The 22,401-nt window shown below is 42.7% G+C and overlaps 1 protein-coding gene across 1 annotated transcript in view; it reads left to right on the top strand.

The window, feature by feature from the left end:
- RpLP2 (ribosomal protein LP2) overlaps positions 1–22,095 on the top strand; it is a 49,113-nt gene extending 27,018 nt beyond the window's left edge. Inside the window, exon 3 of the mRNA XM_080268511.1 lies at positions 21,889–22,095. Coding sequence (XP_080124637.1) covers positions 21,889–22,055 — 167 coding nt within the window. The 3' untranslated portion in view covers positions 22,056–22,095. The remainder of the gene's footprint in view (positions 1–21,888) is intronic.
- The last annotated feature ends 306 nt before the right edge of the window (positions 22,096–22,401 follow it).

The raw sequence follows: 22,401 nt of genomic DNA, 5'->3' as shown, positions 1-22,401 counted from the left end.
CTACTCCTTCCTCTCGTCTTTACCTTCTTCTATTCCTCCATCTTACTTGAATTCTAATTCTGGCCACCACCAAGTAGTGGTCAGAAAGTCCACTCCCCCAACCTCTATAAGCTCTTGCATCCATTACACATCTTCGCATCCTTTCATCCACACACACATAATCATTCATTGCCTTCCTTTCATTCAGTTCACCACCCACCCTTCTCATCACTCGCCATGTATACCTGTGGATCATTTTATGCCTGAAGAGGGTATTGGCTATCACCAACCCCCTCCCAGCACAAATGTCCACTAACACACTCCCATTCTCATCTATCTCAGCAGGCACACCCCACTCACCAACTATTCCATCCACCTTCACATTCACAACTCTACCATTCATATCACCGATCAAAAACACTCTCTCATTCCTTCCAAACTTTTCTATGCACACTTCTACATTTGTCCAGAACTCTTCTCTCACTCTTCTAGCACGATCTTGTGTTGGCGCATACACACACACAATCGCCCACATTTGTATTCCAACTTTCACCTTTACCCAGACAATCCTTGACCCAACTGATCCATACTGTCTTATGGTCTTCTTCCATCTTTTACTCACAACTATACATACTCCTTCCTTTGCCCTCTCATTCTCACCTACTCCTGCACATATACCCCATCCATTAATTTAGCACCATCTGCAAACACACTCATGTAACTGTTCAAACCGTGTGGCAAATCATTTATATATATTAGAAACATTATTAGGTCTAAGACAGTGCTTTGGGGTACTCCACTAGTCACATTTCTCCTTTATGAAACCTTGTTTCTTATAACTTTTCTCATCTGCCTTCCTATCAGGTAATTACCCATCCACTTTAATAGTTTCCCATGCACCCCTCCAAAGGTCTTTAACTTCCACAGCGTCTCTTATAGGGCACCCTGTCAAATGCTTTCTTGAGATCAAGATAGACACAATCTGCCCATCCCTCTCTCTCTTGTATGACATCTGTTACCCTTCTGTAGAAACTTAATAAGTTAGTAACACATGATCTTCCTTCCTGAAAACGAAATTCTCTTGGTGTTATCACTTCATTTTCTTTTAAATACTTTATCCATCTTTTTCTAATAATTTTCTCAGATTTTACAAACAATACTAGTAGGTGATACAGGTCTGTAATTGAGTGGATCTTCCCTATCTCCTCCCTTGAAGATTAGCACAATATTTGCTCTTTTCCAGTCTTTAGGTAACTGTCCATTTTCCAGCGAGCTTTTAATGTTGACATAAACAGGCCACACTAATTGGTCAGCACATTCCTTCAGGATTCATCCAGCCACACCATCTGGTCCCATTGCTTTCCTTACATCCAAGTCCATCATCAGCTGTAGCATCTCATGTGTGTCAGCTGCAGCTTCTGCCATGCCTGTCATCCTGGGTTTCATTTCAGGTTCCCTAAATTCCTCTTCCAACAAATAGACTGACTGCAGCTTGTTGTTCATTATTTCGCACAATTATTCTTCTCTTTTGTAAATTTCATCACCATCCCTTAATTGGATTATACTGTCCGTAACTTTCATTTTATCATTTACAAACCTATAAAATAGTGTAGGCTTTTTTTTACATTTTAGTTACAATTTCTTTTTCGTACTTCCTTTCTTCGTCACTCCGCACCCTTACATATTCATTTCTTACCTGCTTGTACTTCTCCCAAGCGCTTTCACTATACCTTCTTACTTTATTCCATGCTCTTTTTCTTGCCTCATGTGCCATTCTACATCTGTTGTTAAACCATTCTTTCTTCCTTTCCATGGCTTTGGAGAATTTTGAGACATATGTACTACTGTTTTATGTACTTCTATCAAAACTCATATTTCTCATTGACATTTGTTGTCGCATTCATATTACTGCAGTGTACATTTTGGAAAAAGTTCTTCGGGGAAGCAAAGTCTGCCTTCCCCTAATTGTATCTATTTTCTGTGTTTTTTCTCTCTTTCTCCTTCCCTTACTCCCACCACTTCCATCTCAATAACCAGATGATCACTTTTACCAAAGGGGCATTGGTAAGTTATGTTTTTCACATCATCTGGATCCTTTGTGAATACCAAGTCGAGCTTTGATGGTTCGTTGTCTCCTCTGTTTTCTTGTATTTTCTTTAATTAACTGAGTTAACATGTTTTCCTGTGATAGGTGAGGGTGCTCACCATCCACTCACTCGATGTAGTGTTGCTTTAGGTGTCTGCCCTTTCCCTTCTTCCATCCTTCCTCTTGTGTCTTTGTTTCCTTCTTTCTTTCCCCTTTCTTCTGCCCACAGGTGGCTTTACACCCCCTATTCTGTCTTTCTTTCCTTCATTCTTTCCTCTTCCTTCTGCCTATGGGTGACTACACTGAGTGAGAAGCGAATTGGTGTCCTGTACACTAGGAAACCATTTACTAGGTTGGGTGGTAACCATATAACCAAATTATGGCACCTGGTGGTTTAGTGGGTAATTAAAGGCACTCCAATTGGATTGAGCCTGTGTAAGTTTATATCCAGGGGGTGATTGGGGTTTATTGCTAGCGTAATGCCACTCAGGGATGAGTGAAGCTGGTCACTCATCTTAAATGTCAGGACCAGCTTGCCTAGTCTTGGGTTCCTATGCTTCTTTATGGGGCGACATGGGATTGGATGATGGATGAACATGTTTTCCATCACCAGTTTCATTAATATATTTCTCCATGATGCCTCATTGTTCCCAGCATCCATACTTTCCCAATCAACTTCTCAACAGTTAAAATCTACCATGATTATTATTCTATTTCCTCATTCAATTAACATCTTTAGCATAGTAATGGATTCTCTTATCAACTGTTCATAATCTTCTTTTGTTCATGCCCTAGTTTGGGAGGGACATATAAAATAGTATTGCATCTATTCTGTTCTTTCTCCATAACAGTCCTCTATTTCTGTTCCCAAAAGTTCAGCCACAGTATTTCCAATTTCTATATTTTTTGTTCTTAAGTAAGAGTTAAAATCATTACACCTCCCCGAAATTTGCTTTCTTTATCCTTCGTCCAAATATTATAATTGTTTCATCCATATAGTTTTGTATCAACATCTTGGGGCAATTATAGTCTCCACCAAGCAAACAATTTCAGTTTTTCATTTATATAGTTTCCAGTTTTCCCTTTCTTAGATATTAACCCATCTACATTACTATACATGATACAGTATTTAGATTTACTGCCCCGGTTTCACTTTTACTCATTCTTCTCTTTTTGGTATTCATAACCATCGCCCTTGTTTCCTTCACTTCTAGTTCCTCACATAACACTTCCTTACTTTCATATCCATCACTCTCCCCCCAAAATTCACGTTCTTCCTGTCCTCCTGTCATTTTTTCCTTGTTCCTTCAAAGATTTTTAAAGTTCTGTTTCATTCAAATCTTTTCTTTCTATAATACATTCCATCCCTGCCTCTGCTTAGTTTCCAGGTCACCTTTAGTATATCGTTTACTACACCTTCTGACAGCAACTTAACTCATTGGTCTTGCTTCCCCTTTCTTGTAAGGCCTTATCCTCTTTACTTCCTCAGTTTCTTTTTCCCACTTGCTTCCTTCAGGATCGATGACTGCTGCATTTCTTCCTTGATTTGAGTCTCTCTCAGATCTAACTTTTTCTTCCTCCTCCCTGTTTCCAAATAATACCACAGAGCTGTTCCTTTCTACAGTTTTTCTATTTCTTCTTCACTATTTTCACAACATTTTCTTCCCTTTTTTCTTGTTCATTTCCCCTTCTTCCTGAATTATTCCCCTTAAGTTGACTACATCTTTTCTGTTCTTGCTCCACATGTGCCCACTTTGCCTTTTGGTCTTGTAACACACTACTCACCTTCTGTGTTTTGTTACTGCTGTCTTCTAATTTTCTCCTAAATTCAATATTTTCTTGTTTCAAATTCTTGATCTCCTGGTTCACCGTCTCACTGGCCTGTATCAGACTCTGTATGGTGTTTTCAGTATTTTCAAGCATGTTGCTTGCTACTAGACCCTCCACTTTCTTTTCCACTTCACTAATTCTCATAAACAACTACTGTATTTAACGAAACCCATCACACTTGTTTCACTGTCGTATCCTAGAAATTCGGGTCCCTCAATGTTTACGTTGTCGGCCACATTTATTGGTTGGGTACAGTACTAACAGCTGTTATTAAAATTCCTATGAACATTCATGTATACTCAGATATTTGCTGACAATGCCTCTTTACATTTTTGGCAGACCATATTACCAGACAGTGCTTTAAACTTTAGAGAAGACTACAGGAGACAGGACAAACGTAATTCCTGAAAACTCCTTAAGGTTTGCAGAGGTGGTTGAGACATGTCTGTTTGCTCTGATATCATTTGTGTGTGTGTGTGCATGCAGTACAGTTATCATTGTTTGCACTAAAGTTTTCCTTCTTTTAAAAACAATAACATTTCTAAAATAAGAGAATACACAAATTCTAATAAAACATGAATAAAAATATGTAACAGTAAAAATACAAGATATCATATTGTATACTGGTATATATGAAACCACATACTAAATACGGGAAACTCACAACAATATTCAGGGCAACTAATGGTTGAATTAAAATGGTATCCAGCAGAAAGGATAAAATCTTCAACACTACCCAGCAAGAAGAACCCTTCCTTCTGGCTAAAAGTCTATCTATCTATCTATTGCCAGACTCCTCAATCCCGTTTGGGGTGGCCACAAACAAATCGCCTCCAAGTCGCCCTGTCCCCCGCCATCTCACTGCCCTGCTCCCAACTCACACCCCCCTCTCTCATATACCTCTCCACCCCATCCCTCCATCTCATCCTTGGCCTCCCCCTCCCTCTTCCCCCCTCCACCTCACTCACATACACTCTCTTCGTCAGTCTTTCACCCTCCATCCTCTCCACATGGCCAAACCACCTCAGTGTGTTCCTCATAACGCTTCCTATCACATCCACATCCACACCACAACGCTCCTTTACATCCTCATTCGTCAGCATGTCTCTCCATGTGACTCCACAGGCTCCTCTTAAATAACTCATTTCCACTGCTCTCAATCTTGACTTGTGTCCTTCCAACAACGTCCAAGCTTCGCTTCCGTATGTTAGAGTTGGTATCACAATACTGTCATGTAGTAACTTTTTCACTTCCATGCTTACTTCCCTGTTTCTTATCACTGCTTTCAAAGAACCAGCAACCTTTCTTCCCTGCTGTACCCTTTCAAGCACTTTACCCTCCAAACCTCCATCCTTACTCATCACACTACCCAAGTACTTAAACGTACTCACATTTTCCAATTCCTGACCATCCAACCTCGCTGTACATTCACTGACTTCACCTCTCTCAAAGACTAAAAGTACTGTACATTATTATCCTGCATGAGACAGTTATTGTCATCAAACCTCCAGCCACAATCACAAAAAAAGAAAATAAAGAAATAAAATACTGTACACAAAAAGAATGGGATTATACAAGGTGCTACCCAGAAGTTCTGGTAATTTGAACAGAGGGAGCCAACCGTTTGCAGTTTTGCCTTTTGCCACTAGGGGGAGTCAGCAGCACCCCTTGTGCATCGTTTGGCCCCAGCCGTGTTTTTGAGTGGACATGTTGTTGAGCTATGCTTACTATTGTAACGTGGTGTGTAGATGGTTTGGTGGTTTTGCAATGACAGACCTCATGGAACAAAGAACCTGCATCAAGTTCTGCTTCAAGATCAACAAGACGGCTCCAGAAACTCACCGGTTGCTTCATCAAGCCTTTGGTGACAGTGCCATGTACCAAAGCAGAACATTTTTCTGGTACAAGCAGTTCAAGGAAGGATGAACATCCGTCAAAGACGATGACCATTCAGGACGACCGTTAACGGCAACGACACCAGAAAACGTCGGAAATGTTCGTCAGGCTATCCTTGCAGATTGTCGACGAACTATCCATGATGTTTGTGATATCGTTGGACTGTTGTTTGGGAGCGTGCAACACATTTTGTCGGATGTGTTGGGCATGAGACACATCAGTGCAAAATTTGTGCCAAGAGTGCTGAGCAACGAGCAGAAGGCACATCGCATTGCAGTTTGCAGGGGGCTCAAGAATCAGGTCAGAGATGACACCACATTCATCTCCAGGGTCATAACTGGTGATGAATCATGGGTTTATGGTTATAACCCTGAGACAAAGCAACAGTTATCGTAATGGAAGTCTCCCAATTTACCAAGGCCGAAAAAGCACATCAAGTTCGCAGCAGTATCAAGTCGATGTTGATCATTTTCTTTGATATCCAAGGGATTGTTCACAAGGAATTTGTCCCACCCGGTTAATCTGTCAGGGGAAAGTTTACTGTGAAGTTTTGCAGTGTCTGAGGGAGAACATCCGCCGCAAACGTCCAGAACAGTGAAAGAACAAGGAGTTGGTCCTGCATCATGACAACACCCCTGCCCACACATCAATTATTGTCCAACAGTTCCCTGCTTCCACTAACACGGTAGTCATTCCTCACCCATCCTGTTCACCTGACCTTGCCCCCTGTGACTTTTTCCTGTTTCCTAAGCTGAAATTACGACTGAAAGGATTTCGATTTGACCTGATTTTTTTTTTTTTTTTTTTTTTTTTTTTTTTTTTTTAATGCGAGGAAGAAGGAACCAAAGGCCATGAGCCCGCAGTAACAGTTCCCTCCAAGAGAAAAACAAAATACAATAGAGAGCCAAATTCAAGATCCGATCATTTTGAGATGCCTGGACACACTGCGTTTGAAAGACTGGAGATCATAGGCAGCAGGAAATACAGACAGAGGGAGACAGTTCCAGAGCTGACCTGTTGCATGAATGAAAGACTGGGAGTAACGGTTAACTCTTGCATTAGAGAGTTGGACAGAAAAGGGATGAGAGTTTGCTGCCAGACGGGTGCTACGCGCCCGTCGTAGAGGTGGAGGAATGCAAGCAGACAGTTCAGAGGAGCAGTGACCATTAAAGTAGCGATAGAAAAGAGATAAAGATGCAACAGTGTGGCGAAGAGACAGAGGTTGAAGGGAGTCAGTAAGAGGAGGAGAGTTAATGAGACAAAAAGCCTTTGACTCCACCCTATTGAGAAGAGCTGTATGTGGGGAACCTCCCCACACATGAGAGTTGTACTCCACACAGGGGCGGATAAAACCCCTGTATAGAGTCAACAATTGTGCAGGGGTAAAGAAAGAGCGGAGTCGGCTTAGCACACCCAATCTCTTGGAAGCAGATTTTACAAGAGATGTAATATGATCTTTCCAAGATAAGTCCCGAGTAAATGAAACCCCAAGCATGTTCAAGGATGATGCAGGATTAATCTGAATATTATTAAACATTAGTGGGTATACCTGTGGAAGATTTTGTCGGGTTGATAGGTGTAAGAACTGAGTCTTAGAAGCATTAAAGACAACCATATTATTTTTACCCCAGTCAGAGATATGAGCCAAGTCAGACATTAGGTGTGCCATAGCCTCATCCCTTGTTTCTTGAAGTAACTGTTGAGATGGGCGTTGCGGGAACCGAATGGAAAGGTGAAGGGTGGAGTCATCAGCGTATGAGTGGATAGGGTTAGATGTACAGCTTAGAAGATCATTGATGAATAAAAGGAAGAGAGTTGGTGATAGGACAGAGCCCTGAGGAACACCACTGTTGATAGATCTAGGAGAAGAACGATGGCCGTCTACGACAGCAGCTATAGAACGACCAGAAAGGAAGCTAGCGATGAAGGTACAGATAGAAGGATAGAAACCGTAGGAGGGCAGTTTGGAAATTAAAGATTTATGCCAGACTCGATCGAAAGCCTTTGAGATGTCAAGTGCAATGGCAAAGCTTTCGCCAAAGTCCCGAAAGGAGGATGACCAGGAGTCTGAAAGGTAGGTGAGAAGATCGCCAGTGGAGCGTCCCTGACGGAACCCATACTGACGATCGGAAAGAAGGTTGTGATAGGAAAGATGCCATAAAATTTTTTTATTAAGAATTGACTCGAAAACTTTTGAAATACAGGACGTTAAAGCAATTGGACGATAGTTGGAGGGTTGGGAGTGGTCACCCTTCTTTGGGACTGGCTGAATGAGAGCAAACTTCCAGCAAGAAGGAAAGGTACAAGTTGACAGACAAAGGTGAAATAGTTTGCCTAGGTAGGGTGTAAGCACAGAAGCACAGTTTTTGAGAACAACAGGAGGGACCCCATCAGGCCCATATGCCTTGTTAGTACTGAGGCCAGTAATGGCAGAAAATACATCAACTGAAGAAATTTTAATGTCAGCCATGAGGAAGTCAGAGGGGGGAAGTGATGGAGGAACAGCACCGGAATCGTCTAAGGTGGAATTGGAGGAGAAAGTCTGTGCGAAGAGATCTGCTTTATCAGTAGAAGAAATAGCTACAGAACCATCAGAGTAGAAAAGAGGAGGGAAGGATGATGAGGTAAAGTTGTTAGAAAGATTTTTGGCAAGGTGCCAGAAGGAGCGGGAAGAATTCGAGTTGGAGAGTTGAGAGCATTTAGTATGGATGAAATTATTTTTAGTAGAGCGAAGAACAGACTTAGCACGATTCCGGGCAGAAACGTAAAGATTATGTGATTCAGGGGTGGGTTGGCTCCGGTACCTTTTGTAGGCCTTCTCCTTGTTGCGGACAGCATTAGAACAAGCGTGATTAAACCAAGGCTTTCTTGCGTTAGTCAAAGGATATGAGAAAGGAATGTATGCTTCCATGCCCGAGAGAATAACCTCCGTAATGCGCAAGGCACACTCAGATGGCTCACGGCCATGGAAGCAATAATCATTCCAGGGAAAATCAAAGAAGTACTGCCTGAGGGCCTCCCAGTCCGCAGCTCCAAAATGCCAGAGACGACGTTTCCCTGGAGGGTCCGCAGGCCGTACTGGAGCGATAGGACAGGTTAAGGTAATAAGGTTGTGATCGGAGGAGCCCAACGGAGAGAAAAGATTAACAGAGTAAGCAGAAGGATTAGTTGTGAGGAAGAGGTCAAGTATGTTGGAGCTCTCTCCAAGGCGGTCAGGGATACGGGTAGGGTGCTGTACAAGCTGCTCTAGGTCATTAAGGATAGAAAAGATGTAGGCTTGTTCACCAGGTGGATCCGTGAAAGGAGAGGAGAGCCAAAGGTGGTGGTGAACATTGAAATCTCCAAGAATGGAGATTTCAGAGAAAGGAGAAATGGACAGAATGTGTTCCATCGTAGAAGTAAGATAGTCGAAGAATTTTTGATAGTCAGTAGAATTAGGGGATAAGTAAACAGCACAGATATATTTAGTCAGAGAATGACAGGAAAGCCGAAGCCAGAGAGTGGAGAATTCAGAAGAATCAAGTTCAGGAACACGAGAGCAAGATAAGTCGTTGCGTATGTATACACAACAGCCACCTTTGGCTTTGAAATGAGTATAGAGAAAGTAGGAGGATACAGAAAAGGGTTTGCTGTCAGTTGCCTCAGACAGCTGAGTCTCCGTTAGAAAAAGAAGGTGAGGTTTAGAGGAGGAGAAGTGGTGCTCAACAGAGCGAAAGTTAGATGAAAGGCCGCGAATGTTGCAGAAATGAAGTGTTGAGGAGAACCAGACAGAATCGCAAGAGGTGCTCAAGATCATCACGCCTGAAGCTTTTCAGGGATGCATGGACTTGTGGAAAAAACGATGGGACCACTGTATACGTGCCCAAGGGGACTACTTTGAAGGCGACAGTGAAAACTAGGAGGGAAGGTAACTTATTTTCCTACAGTATTCAAATCCCTGGAACTTTTGGGTAGCATGTCATACTGTACATGTACTGTAATATGAAAGGGGTGGAGTGTTGAGGGAGGGACGGATCATTGACAGTTGGTGGGCCTAGCAGCTCACGGGGTGCTTGCGGTGGGTAGGGAGGGGAGATGCAGTGGTTGGGAGTAGAAGAGTTTTGATTGGCTGAGGCAGGGGAGGGAAAATTCTAATGCAGAGTTTTCATTGGCTGGTAGCAAGAAGGTAAATGTTCTCTTACTCTGCATTGTATTCCTCTGCTGCTATGAAGCTGAATTTGCTGATACTAAAATGAACCTACACCACACTCTATGTCTCTTCCAAAACATTATTATTATTAAATGGCAACATTGTGATCGGTTTCCCTCCAAAACCTGGTTGGCCCTGTAGTGCTGCTGTGGCATTCTGAAACATCACACTGTTCTTCCTCCCCCCCTCCTCCTCCTCTTCTCTCCAGTAAGTACAGTTTACAGTGTTCTGAAGTGTACATTACTGTACTGTACAAGTGGCTGTTGGATTCTGGTGAGGCACCAATGAAAGTGTATTGGAAAGAAAAGTCGTGTTACCTTTTTTTTTTTTTTTTTTTTTTTTTTTTTTATATGCAAGAAAGAAGGAACCAAAGACCAGGAGCCCACAAACCATTCCTTCCAAGGAAAAACAAAAACAATATGAAAAAGAGCCAAATTCAAGATCCGTTCATTTCAGGATGACAATCATGCTGTGTTTGAAAGACTGGACATCATAGGAAGTAGGAAATACAGAGGGAGACAGTTCCAGAACTGACCAATACTTCTATCTGTCTATCTATCTATTGCCAGACGCCTCAGTCCCGTTTGGGGTGGCCACAAACAAATCGCCTCCAAGTCGCCCTGTCCCCCGCCATTTCACTCCCCTGCTCCCAACTCACACCCCCCTCTCTCATATACCTCTCCACCCCATCCCTCCATCTCATCCTCGGCCTCCCCCTCCCTCTTTCCCCCTCCACCTCACTCACATACACTCTCTTCGTCAGTCTTTCACCCTCCATCCTCTCCACATGGCCAAACCACCTCAGTATGTTCCTCATAACGCTTCCTATCACATCCACATCAACACCACAACGCTCCTTTATATCCTCATTCGTCAGCCTGTCTCTCCATGTGACTCCACAGGCTCCTCTTAAATAACTCATTTCCACTGCTCTCACTCTTGACTTGTGTCCTTCCAACAACGTCCAAGCTTCACTTCCGTACGTTAGAGTTGGTATCACAATACTGTCATGTAGTAACTTTTTCACTTCCATGCTCACTCCCCTGTTTCTTATCACTGCTTTCAAAGAACCAGCAACCTTTCTTCCCTGCTGTACCCTGTCAAGCACTTCACCCTCCAAACCTCCATCCTTACTCATCACACTACCCAAGTACTTAAACGTACTCACATTTTCCAATTCCTCACCATCCAACCTCGCTGTACATTCACTGACTTCACCTCTCTCAAAGACCATCACTTTACTCTTCCCTACATTCACCTTTAGATTCCGTTTCTTACACACTCTCCCAAACTCATCCACCAAGCCTTGCAGCTCCCCTTCGTCTTCACTCAACAACACAGTATCATCTGCAAACAACAGCACAGGGAGTTTCCAAACACTATCCTCTCTCACCAGGGCCACTCCAACATCCACTACCCTACCTTGTACCTCTTTTATTACCCCATCCATGTACAGATTGAACAACCATGGAGACATGACACATCCCTGTTTCAACCCAACTTTCAAAGAGAAAAATTCACTTAGTTCACCATCCACACGCACTGCAGCCTTCGCACCATCGTACATACTCTTCACAGCATTCAACAACTTCCCATCTACTCCATATATTCTTAACACTTTCCACAATCCTAGTCTATCCACCCTGTCATATGCTTTCTCCAAATCCATGAAAGCTGCATACAACTTCTTTCCCTTCTCTAGAAACTTTTCCACTAAAGATCTGAGAATGAATATCTGATCTACACAACCTTTTCCCTTCCTAAAGCCTCCCTGTTCTTCTCCAACTAATTCCTCTGTTCTTTCTCTAACTCTGTCAATAAGTATCCTACCATACACTTTTCCTATTATACTAAGAAGACAAATGCCCCTATGATTACCACACACTTCTTTTTCCCCTTTTCCTTTGTACAAGGGAATAATTATACCTGACTTCCAATCCTCCGGGACTCTACCTTCCTCCCAGGCCAATCTGCACATCTTCCACATCCATTCTACTACTATCTCTCCCCCATGCTTCAGCATTTCACCACACACTCCATCAATTCCTGGGGCTTTCCCTGATTTAACTTTCTTCATTGCTTCCACAACTTCTATCCTACTGATTTCTTCCTGTCTTCTCACCTCCCTCCTTCTCCCAGCCATTCCCCAGCCACTTATACTCGCATTACTTCCATCCTCCACGTTCAACAATTCCTTAAAGTGTTCTCTCCATCTGCTCACTTTTTCTCCCTTCTCCACTAGTAATCTACCATTTTTATCTTTCACTCCCCTGCTAACTTCACTTCCACCCTGTCTTACTCTTTTCACCTCTCTCCAGAACATTTTCTTACAGTCCCTCCACTTTACACTCAAATTCCTTCCAAATTCCTCATCCACTCTCTTCTTACTCTCTCTTACTAATCTTTTCACCTCTCTCTTTCTTTCTACATATAACTCTCTCTTCCGCCTCTCAACCTCTTCCACGCCCCTATTCCTCATCCATTCATTGTATGCTTTCTTCTTTTGTGCCACAGCCTGTTTCACCTCTTCAGTCCACCACGCTGTTCCGTGCACCCCCCTCCGTCTTCTCTTCCTTCCACACACCACATCACATGCTGCACATATTTCTTCTGTAAATATTCTACACACACCTTCCACGTCCCCCATCTGCTCCAATTCATATTTCCCCAATCGTTCCTCCACTTCTCTCTCATACTCTGCCTTTTTCTCATCCTCTTGTAACCTTTCCACTCTCCTTGCAACTACTCCTTCCTCTCGTCTTTCCCTTCTTCTGTTCCTCCATCTTACTTGGACTTTAATTCTGGCCACCACCAAGTAGTGGTCAGAAAGTCCACTCCCCCAACCCCTATAAACTCTTGCATCCAATATACATCTTCACATCCTTTCATCCACACACACATAATCAATCATTGCCTTCCTTTCATTCAGTTCACCACCCACCCTTCTCATCACTCGCCATGTATACCTGTGGATCATTTTATGCCTGAAGAGGGTATTGGCTATCACCAACCCCCTCCCAGCACAAATGTCCACTAACGCACTGCCATTCTCATCTATCTCAGCAGGCACACCCCACTCACCAACTGTTCCATCCACCTTCACGTTCCCAACTTTACCATTCATATCACCAATCAAAAACACTCTCTCATTCCTTCCAAACTTTTCCATGCACACTTCTACATTTGTCCAGAACTCTTCTCTCACTCTTCTAGCACGATCTTGCGTTGGTGCATACACACACACAATCGCCCACATTTGTATTCCAACTTTCAACTTTACCCACACAATCCTTGATCCAACTGATCCATACTGTCTTATGCTCCTCTTCCATAAATGAAAGACTGGGAGTAACGATTAACTCTTGCAATAGAGAGTTAGACAGAAAAGGGGTGAGAGTTTGTTGCTAGATGGGTGCTATGCGCCCATTGTAGAGGTGGAGGGATGCAAGCAGATAGTTCAGAGGAGCAATGACCATTGAAGTAGCAGTACAAAAGAGATAAAGGTGCAACAGTGCGGCGAAGAGACAGAGGTTGAAGGGAGCCAGTAAGAGGAGGATAGTTGATGAGACGAAACGCCTTTGACTCCACCCTGTTGAGAAGAGCTGTATGTGGGGAGCCTCCCCACACATGAGAGTTGTACTCTACGCGGGCGTGTAAAACCCATGTATAAAGTCAACAACTGTGCAGGGGTAAAGAAGATATGGAGTCGGCCTAGCACACCTAATCTCTTGGAAGCAGATGTTACAAGAGATGTAATATGATCTTTCCAAGATAAGTCCTGAGAGAATGAAATCCCAAGTATATTTAAGGATGATGGAGGATTAAGCTGGATATTATTAAACATTAGTGGGTACTTCCTGTGGAAGATTTTGTCAGGTTGATAGGTGTAAGAACTGAGTTTTTGATGCATTAAAAACAACGAGATCATTTTTACCCCAGTCAGAGATACGAGCCAAGTCAGACATTAGGTGTGCCATAGCCTCATCCCTTGTTTGTTGAAGTAACTGCTGAGATGGACATTGTGAGAACCGAATGGAAAGGTGAGGGGTGGAATCATCAGCATGTGAGTGGATAGGGTTATATATACAGCTTAGAAGGTCATTGGTGAATAAAAAGAAGAGAGTTGGTGATAGGACAGAGCCCTGAGGAACACCACTATTGTAAGATCTAGGAGAAGAACGATGGCCGTCTACAACAGCAGCTATAGAATGACCAGCTATTGATGAAGGCACAGATAGAAGGATGGAGACCGTAAGAGGGCAGTTTGGAAATTAAAGATTTATGCCAGACTCGATCGAAAGCCAGTTTGGAAATTAAAGATTTATGCCGGACTCGATCGAAAGCCTTTAACCCCTTAAGTGTGGGCATGTCGGAGGCGGTCCATGCACCTCACGCGGGGAAATTCGTGTTCTGACTGACTTTTTAAAAATATTTGCCAAAAATCAGTTATTAGTCCTAGAATATTATAATTACATATGCATATGGCACATACCTTCAGCTTTCCCCTGGGATGTTTGTTGAGCGTTCGTCGACTACCGTAGGACTTGTGGAGACTTCTGAAGTTGGGTAATGAAGTCTCCACTTTACACTTCCCGACACTCCGTAATATGGTTACCACTGCCTGATATTATAACTACAAACACTATTCTATGAATTTCAGGTAGTTTGGAATCCATACTCCAAAAAAAAAACGCTGTGAAAGCTATGTAAATTACGAGCGCATACGAGCTTTCCTCCCAGGCTGGTTCCCCGATTGTATTCTGAGGTGGAGCTGTCATTTATTATTTATAAACACACTCACACATTATATTCCTAGTACTTTATTACACTTATTTATATATACAATATTTATCTATAAGTTTCTTTCAGTACCAGTGGTTTATTTTCACTCCAGGCATTCACTTTCTCGTGTATACTAGCTTAGAGAGCAAAGCTGTCACTTTCATTTTCGTTACTTTCACTTTCACTTTCATTACTCCTAGTATATATACTCGTATTCTTATGTTACTACCTTACAATATTTATCTATAAGTTTCTTTCAGTACTAGTAGTTTATTTTCACTCCTGGCATTCACTTTCTCTATAAATTTCTTTCAGTACTAGTAGTTTATTTTCACTCCAGTCATTCACTTTCTCATGTATACTAGCGTAGAGAGCGAAGCTGTCACTTTCATTTTCATTACTTTCACTTTCACTTTCATTACTCCTAGTGTATATACTCGTATTCTTATATTACTACTTTACAATATTTATCTATAAGTTTCTTTCAGTACTAGTAGTTTATTTTCACTCCAGGCATTCACTTTCTCGTGTATACTAGCATAGAGAGCGAAGCTGTCACTTTCATTTTCATTACTTTCACTTTCATTACTCCTAGTACTGTATATATACTCGTATTCTTATATTACTACTTATTTACATTTCTATTCACATTCTTTATTTTATTTACTTTATTTACATTTCTGTTTTACTTACACTTCTATGCACTGTCACTTGCAGTAACTTATAAAACTATTTTCCACTGTTCAGTTATATTTACATTCATTGCTTTCACTTGCTGTTTACACATAATTTACATTTTCACTTGCACTGTTTTAGAGACCAGAAAGATCGTAGTCACTGTCCATCATTATCATTGATAAATTAGCTAGTTCACGTTCCACAGCAGAGTCACTTAGCCTTTACCCCTTCCCACACAAGCTTTAGTAGGAGTAGAGGTCACAGGGACCTTTGCATGGGGCTAAAAAGCAGCGGAATTGGACATATTTTAGGAAAAGAGACAGTAGATTAATTATGTATGAGTCTGGGGGAAGTAGCAGTCAGATAGATTATTTTCTGGTTACAAGGGCCGATAGGAGGTTAGTGAGGGATGTTAAAGTTATAGGAAGTGAGGAGTGTGTGCAGCAGCACAAACTATTGATTTGTGATATGGTGCATAAAGGACAAGTGATGAAAAAGAGGACTTACATACCTAGGAGGAAAATATGGAAGCTGAAAAACCAAGTAGTAAGGGATGCCTTCTAAAGCGAGTTGAGGAGAGTGGTGGCTGAACAGGGAGCTGTAGACAGAGGCGTTAATGAACAGTACAGAGCCCTCAAGAACAATTTCTTGAGAATTACTGATGTAACATGCGGTTGGACAAGAGGACCACCAAGACATAAAGTAACTTGGTGGTGGGATGAGGGTGTAGAAGCTGCAGTTAAGGAGAAAAGGAGGCTTTTCTGGGAATGGAAGAAGGGTGGTAGCAAAGAGGAATATTTGGCTGCCAAGTGTAGGGCTAGAAGAGAGGTGTACAGGGCAAAGTTTGAGTCACAGAGACTATTACCTTGATAACCTAAATCATGGGGAAAGGAAAAATATGATATTTAGGGTGGCAGGTCAAGTGAAGAGGGATAATCGGGATATTATAGGTGAGCAGTGTGTGAAGAATAATGAAGGAAGGGTAGTGATGAACAGTGAGGATATTAAAAATGCATGGAGAGAGCATTATAACCGGTTGTTGAATGAGGAGTTTGACTGGGACAGGGAAGGTTTGGAACCAGCAGATCCAGTGTCTGGCCCTTGGCCTTTGATTGATACTGCTACTGTGAGTGAGGCAATAGGCAGGATGAGGGTGGGGAAGGCAGCAGGTGTGTCTGGGTTGACTGCCGAAATGTTGAAGGCCTCAGGCGATATAGGGGTGAATATAGTCACTGACCTGATAAACAGGATTATTTATGAGTGTGTTGTCCCAGATGATTGGCTGAAGAGTGTAATTGTAAATGTGTATAAAGGAAAGGGTGATGCCCTGGAAAGAGGAAATTATAGAGGTATAAAGCTTTTAGATCAGATAATGAAGGTAATGGAGAGAGTTTTAGAAGGTATGATTAGAGAAAGAGTGAATATTGATGAGATGCAGTTTGGGTTTATGCCAGGTAGGGGGACCACTGATGCTATATTCATTGTTCAACAGCTTCAGGAAAAATATATTGGTAGGAGAAGGGATCTTTATTTTGTTTTTGTTGATTTGGAAAAGGCCTTTGACAGAGTCCCTAGAGAGGTGGTGAAGTGGGCAATGAGAAAGCTTGGCTTGGAGGAGTGGCTGGTTAGGGTGGTTATGGCTATGTATGTGGGTGCTCACACCTAGGTAAGAGTGAATGGAGATTTGAGCGATGAGTTTTCCGTGAATGTTGGTGTGCATCAGGGGTCAGTCTTGAGTCCCATGTTGTTTAACATGGTACTTGAAGCCCTTTCACGTGACTTTAGAAACGGACTCCTGTGGGAGTTGTTGTCTGCTGATGATTTGGTGTTGATTGCAGAGAACGAAAAGGAGGTGGAGGAAAGGTTTAGGAAGTGGAGAGATGGTATGGGGCACAAGGGTTTAAGGGTAAATGCAGATAAAACAAAAGTGATGATATCTAGGGTTGGTGGCGGTACTGTCAAAGACGAGGGAGAGTGGCCATGTGCAGTTTGTCACAAGGGCGTGGGAAGTAATTCCATCTTGTGCGGTGTGTGTGATAAATGGGTGCATAAGAGATATAGTGGTATCAGAGGTAGACTGCGAGATAATGCTGATTTTATGTGTACGGCGTGTCGGGGAGCGCAGGTGGAGATTGTCAGACGTGAAAGGCTTGAACTTGCTGGTGAATCTCTTCAGTGTGTGGAAGAGTTTTGTTATTTGGGAGACATGTTGTGTGCTGGAGGTGGGGCTGGAGCTAGCTCTGTGGCTAGGGTGAGAAGTGGTTGGAAGAAGTTCAGGGAGCTCTTGCCTTTCCTGACACTGAGAGGACTCTCCCTACTTGCTAAGGGGTCTTTGTATGCAGCATGTGTTAGGAGTGTAATGCTGTATGGTAGTGAGACCTGGGTAGTGAAGGAGGAAGATATTCGCCAGCTCAGACGTACAGAAATTACAATGATTAGGTGGATGTGCAGTGCGTCCCTGCGTCCAAGGCCTGGAGGGGCTGGGTTTACGATGGAGGAGTTGAGAGGCAGGATGGGACTGGAGTGTATTGGTGTTGTGATGAGGAGGGGTAGATTGAGATGGTTTGGACATGTGGAGAGGATGGGGGATGATAAATGGGTGAGGAAGGTGAGAAGTGTTAATATTGGGGGTGGGGTTATGAGGGGTAGACCGAGAAAGACATGGGTCGAGGTCTTTAAGTGTGACCTCAGGGTTAAGGGACTGAACAGGGAGGCTGCAATGGATCGTGCAGCGTGGAGAGCCGCCATTAGGTGACCAAGGCCGACACATGCAAGCATGTTGGAGCCTTTAAAAACGAACGAACGATACAAATGAGGTCACAGGGACCTTTGCATGGGGCTAAAAAGCAGCGGAATTGGACAGGCGCGAATCCGACGTAATTTCACCTTGAAAGACGAGAGTAAACTGACTGCTGGGTCTAGGGGCAGTGAAGGGTTGCCAACATCAGCGTGGTGAAAGCTGCTAATATATACGCTATGAAATGATTGGCAGGAAATCTAGACAATACATAATAAACTAGGTAGTTCCAGGTGAATGTAAATATCACTTAGGCTTCTCCCTTCCTTTCTTATACATATTTTTATTATGAGAACAGGTCATACAGCATATTTCAAGGGGATATAAACAGGGATTAGTGAATGAGTGCATGTGGGGTGTTGCCAGGTGATAATTAGCCAATTCCAGGTGCATGGCACTATCAATTACCTTTTTTCTTTTTTATATATATTATTTTGTATGAGAATAAGGCATAGGGCTCATGCCAATGGATGAAATGAGTGAAAAATCCGGGCAAGATTTGCCTAGCGTTGCGCAGCTGGGGCAGGCGGGAGGAGAGGGTAATGGAGGGGAGGTAGGGAGGGGAGTCAAGAATGGGGAGAAATGGCAAAATTGTCAACAGTGGATGGAAGAACAGATGACAATAGCAGCACTGACTATTGTTAGACACTGGAAGTACTGAAAGATGATACAAGCGACCACTTCAAAGCCCAGGCGAATTCAAAATAACACAGACTTGCAAAAGTGATGCCCCGCGGTATGATCCATTGCACCAGAGTGTCACGAAATTGACGCCCTGTGGTTAAGGGGTTAAGATGTTAAGTGCAGTGGTAAAGCTTTTGCCAAAGTCCTGAAAGGAGGATGACCAGGAGTCTGAAAGGTAGGTGAGAAGATCACCAGTGGAGCATCCCTGATGGTACCCATACTGACAATCAGAAACAAGGTTATGATAGGCAAGATGCTGTAAAATTTTTCTGTTAAGAACAGACTCAAAAACTTTTGAGACAGGATGTTAAAGCAGTTGGGCGATAGTTAGAGGTTTGGGAATGGTCACCCTTCTTTGGGACTGGCTGAATGAGAGCAAACTTGCAGCAAGAAAGAAAGGTACAAGTTGATAGACAAAGGTGAAAGAGTTTACCTAAGTAGGGTGTAAGCACAGAAGCACAGTACTTGAGGACAACAGGAGGGACCCCCATCAGGCCCATATGCCATGTTAGTGTTGAGGCCAGTGATGGCAGAAAATACATCAGCTGAAGAAATTTTAATGTCGGCCATGAGGAAGTCAGAGAGGGGAAGTGATGGAGGAACAGCACCGGAATCATCTATGGTGGAATTGGAGGAGAAAGGCTGAGCGAAGAGATCTGCTTTATCAGTAGAAATAGCTACAGAGCCATCAGAGTAGAAAAGAGGAGGGAAGGATGATGAGATAAAGTTGTTAGAAAGGTTTTTGGCAAGTGCCAGAAGGAATGGGAAGAATTCGAATTGGAGAGTTGAGAGCATTTAGTACGGATGAAATTATTTTTAGCAGAGCAGAGAACAGACTTAGCACAAGTACTCACCAAATATCTTGGTTCTCACTGAAAATTGCCTCCTCTACTCTTGTTGTGTGGGGACCTTGCACTTGAAAGATGATGCTGCAGGAAGAGGAGGCAACAAAGGATCTTTTGATGTCATGCTCTAGTTTCTTTCTTATGAAGCGTAGTCACATTTAATGATGAATAAACAATTAGAAGCAGTGCCAAGGCCATCCCTGGCAGTCATTTTAGTGCTGACCTATAAACACAACAGGATATGTATTCAATGTCACATATCAAATTTGGAGTAAATTGTGTGAGAATTGACGATTTTATGCCCATTTGAAATTTTAGGCATGACCCACCTGACACTGACCCCACTACTGCTAACTGGGGGGGGGGGTGACCCCTCTGATGTAATGAGACATGTTATGGGATGCAGAATTGAAAGATGCACCTTAGGTTTTGGTTTCATGTCGATATGATGAATTTGAAAGGAGTTATGGCGAAAAACTTATTTTACCTGTCCCCTTTTGTGTGTGTGTGTGTGTGTGTGTGTATATATATATATATATATATATATATATATATATGAGAGCCTCTGAGGTACAGTGGTAAAGTGTGCATTTTCATACGCTGAAGAACGAGGGTTCGTGCCGTGCCAAGGTAATAAACTTTGGGAGCATTCTTCATGCCACGTATTTCATTGGCAGACATATGTGGTGCTGTGGTTGAACCAGTGTCGCATACTGCAAAGTATGTTTGCACCCAATCGGCTTGCGCGGGCCGATTACACTAGGTTCGCAGACTACACACACACATCCAAAGCCATTCCAACACAACAGTTACAAGCACTTCTTACCCTACATACAATCTCTACCAGACAGCCTAAGCCATGTGGTAGAGATATATTGGCTGTATCGTCCCCACTTTGGTCAGGATAGGCTGGTCCTGCAGTGGACACTCGAACGGCTGATGAGATGAGATATATATATATATTTTGGCCCTACAGCCTGGGCCTTTGCTCAGTTTGGCCCAACATTTAATTAGGTTATCAGAAGGTCATAGCCCATCATCCTGTAATCATAGTCAAAACCGCACCAGTAGTTTTGCTTAAAGTTGTTAACAGACAGACAGACAAACAATCAAACAGACAAACTGAGTGAAAATACTTGTCCCCAAGCCCCTCCAGGGCGGGGACAGGTAATTATTTTTATGATGCTTGGACACATTATCAGAGTCTCAGAGGTTGGATTTCATATGACGTGCAGTTGCCTCATTAGAATCTCAAAGGGTTGAATGTGTGTCAGACTTCAGGATACTCAAAAGCTAACTTTGAACATTTAAATCTGTATCAGCCTGGGTCTTTTTCTTAACCATTACGGAGCTGCCGTTTCTGACATCCATATGAATGCCTTAAGTGGGAGAGCACATTCACTCATTAAGGTCATCAGTAATTGTCGCACTGTATGGTTGAGAATTGAAACTGTGTTGATATAGCGTATATTACTTTGAATCTGGCCAAGAATAACTTCCAGGTGTATGATACACATTTCATGAAATGGCCTGTACATCAAACAGCCATGTGGACATCACACATTTTGTTTCATTCCAGCACTGATATTAAACAACTCAGACACCCATCTTCCATCACTTAGGCCTCACTACATCATCTTAATTCTGCAGTGTTCAGCAGCTTCCCATCCATTCCATACATGTGGAAAACTTTCTTGCTCCCTGTCTGACTGCCATATATTCTATTTACAGATCCCTATATACCTTACAGTCTTTTTCACAGCCCCCCCTCAGTGTCTTGTTACATATTTAATCCACATTCATTTCCACTTCTAAAGCCAATTTGTTTTTCGCTCAAGCCTTTGATATATTCCTTACCTCTGGTAATTCTATCTTACACCATACACTTTATATCATTTTTTGCACTCAGTGAGTGTAGAATTTTGGTAAGGGGTGGAAAGGAGCCATCTTAACTGCCAAGAATGTGACCTTATGACATTCACTCACCATCCCTTTCATATCAGCAGGAATAATCAATCATGAGTCCATAATTCCTTGCTTTTTGGACTGTATTTCACTATAACCATGTTTAGGAAAAAGTGGTCAGAATGATGAAGACTGGCATTCATTCATTTGTCAACAGGAATGGGCAAGATTGGGTCCATGCCAGTGGGAGGTGGTGGTGCAGTTGCTTCTTCTGGCGGTGGTGGTGCAGCCCCAGCTGCGGCCAAGGAAGAGACGAAGGAAGAAAAGAAGGAGGAGCCTGAGGAGGAGTCTGATGATGACATGGGCTTTGGTCTCTTTGACTAAACTGGCATCCAGGCAATGAAATAAAGTCATATGTTTGTATGCTTATGCTCGTTTGTTCTAACCTGAGGAAGATCCTAAAATACACACACACACACACACACACACACACACACACACACACACACACTATACATGATTAGCAACCAAGGAGATTCATTAGTATGTTTGTTCTTACCAGTGGAAGATCACTTACATCTTTTCAACTTGTTTGCTGGCCAGGTGTTGTCATACTGGGAGGTGGATTTGACCAGCAACCACGGTAGTTCATTCCTAGCTAAAATAAGGATTCTTGTGTAACCAAGACTTGGTATTCAATGTGTGAGAGTGGTTTAAGGTATTACAAATT

This window comes from Coenobita brevimanus, chromosome 28 (assembly GCF_032717465.1).
Source record: "Coenobita brevimanus isolate Jiangsu-jjx chromosome 28, ASM3271746v2, whole genome shotgun sequence".
NCBI lineage: Eukaryota > Metazoa > Arthropoda > Malacostraca > Decapoda > Coenobitidae > Coenobita > Coenobita brevimanus.
Note: the sequence above shows the minus strand (reverse complement) of the source record. Positions and strands in the feature narration are given on the sequence as shown.